The sequence below is a fragment of the Anopheles aquasalis genome, chromosome 2, assembly GCF_943734665.1.
Source record: "Anopheles aquasalis chromosome 2, idAnoAquaMG_Q_19, whole genome shotgun sequence".
In the NCBI taxonomy this organism is placed as follows: Eukaryota; Metazoa; Arthropoda; class Insecta; order Diptera; family Culicidae; genus Anopheles; species Anopheles aquasalis.
The window spans coordinates 37570542-37577500 of record NC_064877.1 but is presented as its reverse complement, the minus strand read 5'-3'; the positions used below and the strand labels follow the sequence as shown (position 1 = coordinate 37577500).

General features: G+C 48.3%; 3 protein-coding genes across 3 annotated transcripts in view; 2 read left to right on the top strand and 1 right to left on the bottom strand.

Moving 5' to 3' along the window:
• The window catches only part of LOC126581076 (pinin), a 2047-nt gene extending 276 nt beyond the window's left edge, over window positions 1-1771 (bottom strand). Inside the window, exons 1-3 of the mRNA XM_050244508.1 lie at window positions 769-1771; window positions 331-696; window positions 1-251 (exon numbers count right to left, since the gene is read on the bottom strand). The exon at window positions 1-251 is cut by the window's left edge and continues 276 nt beyond it. Of these exons, the coding sequence (XP_050100465.1) occupies window positions 79-251; window positions 331-696; window positions 769-1654 (1425 nt within the window). The 5' untranslated portion in view covers window positions 1655-1771 and the 3' untranslated portion in view covers window positions 1-78. The remainder of the gene's footprint in view (window positions 252-330; window positions 697-768) is intronic.
• Window positions 1772-2083: 312 nt separating this feature from the next.
• Window positions 2084-3956, top strand: LOC126581084 (tryptophan--tRNA ligase, cytoplasmic). Its single transcript, XM_050244521.1, has 3 exons — window positions 2084-2326; window positions 2400-2628; window positions 2696-3956. The coding sequence occupies exons 1-3, from the start codon at window positions 2179-2181 to the stop codon at window positions 3645-3647; spliced, it is 1329 nt and encodes a 442-aa protein (XP_050100478.1). The 5' UTR covers window positions 2084-2178; the 3' UTR covers window positions 3648-3956.
• An 824-nt stretch (window positions 3957-4780) lies between these two features.
• LOC126581079 (uncharacterized) lies at window positions 4781-6343 on the top strand. Its single transcript, XM_050244513.1, has 3 exons — window positions 4781-5728; window positions 5813-5945; window positions 6007-6343. Exons 1-3 carry the CDS (start codon window positions 4945-4947, stop codon window positions 6341-6343), a joined length of 1254 nt encoding a protein of 417 aa, XP_050100470.1. The 5' UTR covers window positions 4781-4944.
• The last annotated feature ends 616 nt before the right edge of the window (window positions 6344-6959 follow it).

The following is a 6959-nucleotide window of genomic DNA, read 5'->3' as shown; positions in this document are numbered from 1 at the left end:
ATTATAGTACCAAAAAAAAAAATGTCGGAGCGCGCTTCGCCTTTCGTTGGGAAGCTGCTGTAAACTAGTGTCAGGCGATCAGTTTGTTTCCGTGCTAAAGGTGATCTGAATGTTTTTGCCCATTTTGTCGACGTGCACCTCTTTGCTGCTGGTACCATCCGAATCATGGTCCATGATCGAATCCGAAGCATCCACTTCTCCTACCTCGGATGTCGCGGCTCGATCGTTCTGAGTTTCTTGAGAAGATACATCTGCAAAGGACATGGGAAGTGCATTAGTTGGTTGTTATATAACAACCGAATACCGATTTCCGGGTCTGCAAAACGGCACCTTTTTTGTGTTCCGTGTTTTGGATGGTAATCTTAAACCCCGAAACCATGGAAGCAGGAAGAGCTGGACCCTCCGGAACTTCACTTTCCCCCTCGTGCTCGTACTGGTACGAAGTATGTTGATCGTAATCATCCTCTTCCTCCTCGGCATTCAATCGATCATGCTTGGAGGCGCTTCGACCTGCATCGCCTCCCTCGAAGGCTTCCGTTTCTTTCGTGAGGTCCCCAGTGGAGGACCGATCGAATGAGGCATTATTGGCCCGGTTTCGCGCACCATTTTCTTCCAGCATTTTCACATCGGCCTTGAACCGCGCCTCGATAGCTTCTACACTATCCATCACCTCTTGCCGTTTGCTATCCATCATGGCTGCGAAGGGAGAGGAAAACAAAGAAGCGTGAATTAGCCATTTGAAAGATTCACAGATTCCGTCGAACTCACCTTGATGTTCCTGTTGCCAGTCTGCGAGATTCTTCTCCATGGCAGGATCCATTCGCTTGGGAAGGTAGAAGATCGGTGGGTTAGTTTTCGTTTGGATAAAGTTTCGCAACGGGCGCTTGGCATCTTCCCACTGCTCCAGATCCTTCAGCTTGGCCACCTTCGCCTCCAGTGCCCGTATTTCCAGCTGTTGCCGCTTGCGGTCAGTGAAGAGACACTGTTTTTCCTTGCGCATATTCTCCCGCTCGATCTTTTCCTGCTCTTCGAGCTTTTTCTCGATGAGGGCCTTCTTTTCCTCTTTGGACTTGAGTTTCGATTCTTCCTGGGAGAACTTTTGCAGCGTGCCAAGCAGCGAACCGAAGATGCGCCGGTTTCGGGCACGGGACCGCTCGTCGGAACCCTGCGCGGCCACAATCTCTTCCTTTGACGGCTGCTCCTTGATAACGCGGGAGAAAATCCGGGGCTTTTCGTACTCGGGCTCGCGATTCGGTGGCCCCGAGAGACGACTGAACACGGACTTTGTTTCTCCTATGGCACGACGTTTGGCTGGGTGTTGGCCACCGTCCGAGTGTCGCCACTCTTGATCCCGTCGCTGACCACCACCGCCACCACCACCGGGCCCACCAGAAGGCTCAAAGCCCGCCGAATGTCTTTTCCGTGTTTCGAAAGACGAACCGGAACCACCGCCGGCCACATTGTTTCCTCCATTCGGACCACCTGCATTGTTGTTGTAACCGCCGGTGTTTCGCGCGTTGTTGTACTGGTCCGGGCCGGATGGATCGCGGCCGATAATTCTGCGTATGTTTTCGTTCAGGCCTTTGAGGTTGCTCCGGGCACGATCCAGCTCTTGCAGCAAATCACTACAGCCTTTTACCACTTCGGTCGCCATCGCCTTCGTCGGTGCTGGTGAAGTAGAACGTTTCGCTGTTAGTGTTGGCTCTGTTGTTCCATCAGAACAATTTCCACAAAATTCGATAGATTTTTAGTTTCTATTTTCTGCTTTTCCTCGGTTTTTGACAACTGCACAGCGCCCCCATACCGAGCGGCCAAACCGGGAACCAAGCGAACCGCGACCGCGAGTCTCTACACGGTGCGGTCTTTCGCGACCCAAGAAACGGTTTGGAAAAGAGACGAGCGCGTATTACAACGAAACAGGATCCGGTCAACAGAAATAACGAGGAAAATTAGGTAAATTAAACAGAACGTGCTTCGGAATTTGTATCAGAGTTTGCACGGATCACCCTCGGTTGTCAAGTATTTCAATACTTTTCCTTTTCTTTTTGACAAGGATGCGACTTCCTCGATGATACCTGGGTTTTGTTTTGTTGGCAGCTCGCGGTGCGGTTCAGGAAGCAGGATCCGTTATCTCAAAAATATCGGTGCAAGTTTGATCCTTTAGCGAACTCGGTCACCATGAGCAATCTACCGGAAGTGCAGCAATTGAAGCTGGAAGAAAGTGCCCCGGCCGAGAACGGTTCAACGGCGGTGGAGGAGGACGTCGTGGACCCTTGGACCGTAACGAGCACGTCGGACGCCGGAATAGATTACGATAAACTGATAAGTATGAATCCGTAGTAGTTCGAGATATCGAACTGTGCCAACCAACTGGCTTGCATTTCTTATCCCACTTGTAGAGCGATTCGGAAGCTCCCACATCGATGCGGCACTCATCGAGCGGTTGGAAAAGGTTGCCGGAAAACCGGTTCACCATCTGATCCGTCGCGGCATCTTCTTCTCTCATCGTGACCTTCACACGCTGCTGAATGCGGTGGAAGCGGGAAAGAAGTTCTACCTCTACACCGGTCGCGGACCGTCCTCGGACTCGATGCATTTGGGTCATTTGGTGCCCTTTATTGTGACCAAGTAAGTGCGGATGTCTGCGGAGGTACCGCTCGCTCATGGCTGATGCAAACGTTCGCTTCAATTACAGGTGGCTTCAAGAAGCGTTTAATGTTCCGCTGGTCATTCAGCTGACCGACGATGAAAAGACGTTGTGGAAAGACCTGACGGTCGAGCAGTCGATGCGTATGGCACGGGAAAATGCAAAGGACATCATTGCGATCGGTTTCGATCCGGAGAAAACGTTCATATTTTCCAACCTAGAGTTCATGGGACAGTGTCCACAGTTTTATCAGAACATCATTCGCATTCAGAAGTGCGTCACCTTTAACCAGGTGAAGGGCATATTCGGGTTTGGAGACTCGGATGTGATTGGCAAGATCGGTTTCCCGGCTGCACAAGCCGCACCTGCCTTTTCTACCACTTTTCCGTTCATCTTCGGAAACGATAAACTGCCGGTGTTGATTCCGTGCGCGATCGACCAGGACCCGTACTTCCGCATGACACGTGACGTGTCGCCACGATTGGGATTCCCGAAGCCGGCGCTGATTCATTCCAGCTTCTTTCCGGCGCTGCAGGGTGCGCGAACCAAAATGTCAGCCAGCGACACCAACTCGGCCGTCTTTCTGACCGATACCGAGAAGCAGATCAAAACGAAAATCAATAAGCATGCATTTTCCGGTGGTCGGCCAACGCTGGAAGAGCACCGCGAACTCGGTGGAAACACCGACGTCGACGTGAGCTTCCAGTTACTTCGGTTTTTCCTCGAGGATGACGCGGAACTGGAGCGTATTCGCGTGCAGTACAGCAAGGGTGAGCTGCTGAGTGGTGAAATGAAGAAGATCGCTATCGAAACGCTGCAACCGATCGTGCTCGAACACCAGCGGCGGAGGAAAGATGTGACGGAGGAGGTGCTGAACCTGTTCCTGACGCCACGGAAACTCAACTACGACTTTTCGATTGCCAGTCCGAACACCGGCAACGGATCTAGTGGCGATGGTAAGAAAAAGGGAAAAGACAAGAAGGCGGCCAAACAAAAGTAGATGAGGAACGCTACGTGAAATCAAGCAATCATTGGTACTTCGAAGATCATGATGTGGTCGTCATGGAGCTTCTTTTCGGCAACAGTGCTTCGGTTTGTTGGATGTATGTTACACTATTCTGCATTTGCTAGTGCCTGCCGATGGTGTGCTCTTGCGTTGCAAGACATGACAAGGTGCGATTATGCTGGAAAGAACTAATTATTTATTTAATTTATGGAAGCATCGTTCTGCTGCTTGTCATTTTTCTGTAAGAAAGCTGGTTCCTTTTACGACGAATAAATATTGTTTGAGATCCGTTACACACGCAAACATAGACCGATTTCATTTTCAATATTCCCGAAACTATTATATGAATTCGTTCGTCCATTAAACATTGAATTTGCATTATTTGTTGAATTTCTTTAACTTTATTTTAGAAAATGCCCCATCATTTTACTTTACAATTACAATTAGTCAATAAATTTGAGGTGAATATTGAAACGTGTTTATCCATCTCATCATTGACAATTCTGGTCTCAGATAAGCCAACAAGGTCTCTTTTATTTCCGGTCAATATATTCCCGGTCTTGCGGTGTAATGAATGGACCGGGGTCAAAGCTACCGGTTCTACGCCTCAAAAGATGCGTCAAGGAGTCGGAAGCAGAACGTTGAACACTTCCTTCGAGGTCTAAAGAAGATTAATGAGCCTTGAGCGGACGAACAAAAGCACCGAGTACCGGCGAGGGTGTAGGTGCGTGTGGTCTGGGCGATAGCTCTGCTCCACATTCTACACAAACATCGATCAGTCGGAGAAGCGACGGACGGGTTAGCGACACTTGTGCACACAAGACCGTCGATGCCGATCGTGTCTCAAGGAAAGGCAACGTGAGCGAGAGGGAAAAACTTATGATTTTGCTTGTCTACAGCGTGGAAATTGTGGATTGGAACAAGCATGGAAATAAATAGAGAAAGACGACATGTTTCAATTTCAACCTAGGGAGCTTCTAGACCGATGAATCGACGGGTAGCCCAATGGGGTACCGCCGCAAGATGAGAATTTAGACAACGTTAGTATGAATTGAGAAGGCTTATGAGAAGTGTCGCAGAACAGCAACTTGCGTGATCAGTAGTGGCCATCGGTAGAAGATACGCTACATTAAATAAAGGCGGTTACAACTGCGAACACGTTGTGAAGTTAACTGCGCCGTTCTTGCGCACATTCGACGTGAGCGAGGATCGATTCGCTTACTAATGAGTTAAAAAACAAACAAACGTGTACAGTTCACACACAGTGCCCGGTCTTACAGACGAATGCATAATGAACATTGCTGATATAATAGCAATCGATCTTACTAACGATCGAGAGTATCCGGAATCCAACAGTTTTCCTCTGAACTCCGGGCCTCCTACAAGTGCTCATCGTACCGTGCACGGTCACTCGGTCATTTGCTCGGTACGATCTTCAGGAGCATCATACCTTCCGGTACAGTCTGGCATCGTGCCCGAAGGGTATGCATCTACGGTGTATGGGGAACGTCGCTATCCCACCCGGAGTACAACAACTTTGATCGGTCAGCAATCGACACATTCGACACATACAACGCATACGACGCATTCGGTGCATTCAACGCATTCGGTACACTCTACGCATTCAGTGCATTCGTCGCACCCAGTTGCTCCAACTTTCAGGACATTCGGTAATCATGAGCATTCGATCGGAAATCGGAGCGAGGCTGGAGCCTTATCACACATGCCCAGTGTACTGAAATTGACTCCACCTCGTTCATCGCCCCCTGCCACGTTGCTGCAAGCGAACGATGTGAATCGGTCGCAAACGCCGATTTTTGCGATGGACTTTACCCGAATAAACGCGGCTGGCACGAGTGAGGAAAGTGAGCGGTTGGTGAAGGATGTGGTGCTCTCGTTTACCAATTCCATCGCGAGCAATGCTAACAGTACTACATCCTGTGCAGTATCTCCTTCCGTTGCACCATCCTCGGCAACTGCCTCTTCATCGTGCTCTTCTACATCATCGGCCTTAGAATTGATGAGTCAGAGTGACGTGAGTCTATGGAGAAAACGGGCGCTCGAAATCGAGAAAGGTTTATTACAATTGGTTTCCACTAAAACTAAGAACAATCGCAAGGATAACCATTTTCGACCGCTGTTTTGCTGCTTACTTTCAGATTACAAAAAGTCCGCGTGTGATCGCGAGCGTACAAGGATGCGCGATATGAACAAGGCCTTCGATTTGTTACGAACTAAGTTGCCGCATAAGAAACCTTCCGGAAAGAAATACTCTAAGATCGAATGTTTAAGGTAAACACTATTCTGTGCTTCCTGTAGTGTGGAAATAGTAAAATATTGCCTTTTTATTCAGAGTGGCGATACAATATATTCGACATTTGCAACGTGAGCTAGAGTATCCGACAACGCCATCGCCACCGCCCGACGAATATATGTACGATCGCCCAACACCCTACAATAGCATGATGCCTTCGAGCACTTATATAGATTACGATTGTAACAACAACATGGCCATGGTTCCGGCTTCAGCTCCACACACAGTGGCACCGACACCAGTAGCCCAACAACCGTCACAACCTTCGGTGCCAACGTCACAGCCGCTACCGGTACACCAGCACGGTACCAACCCAAATCCCCAATGGTTTATTACTAACAGTTCTGATGGCTACAGTTATTACTATCTTCCATAGCGGGATCGGTTTCTGATTTTATCGGTAAATATAAAAATAAAATCTTGCTCCTAAAAAAATCCATAAAAATTGGAGTCATATGGATTATCTTAAAATGGTGGTCTGATGCAAACGGGGTATCACATAGGAGATATGAGCCTAGCGCCTTCTCACGTGAACTCCGGCCTTCTATTAGCGCAATCTGATGGTGAGATCGATTGGATAACTATGGAAATTTATTAACGGACTGGTCCATTTGTCGATTTTATAAAAATTTACGGCACAATTTTTTAACATGTGTAAAACACTCTTGCAAAAAAGCGAACGCACGTTTCAAATGGTCGAACAACGATGCGCCCCATTCAAATAGATCAATTGTCATGTGCATTCCTAGTTTGCATGCGACAAATCTAATCATCTTGATATTAAGTGCAGTGCAACATAGATGCACCGATGCAACTTTCTGTGTCATTCGTGAGACATTTTTGTCCGTTAGTCCGCGGATCGCCTTAGTCATGGAACGTGCTGTAAAAGGAAGTAAAAAGCCTGGAGCAGGATTGGAAAGAAATCAACATTCTGAAGTACCGCAAGCAGCCAATCAGGATCTACAAAGTGCATCAGAGAAAAAAGAACAAGC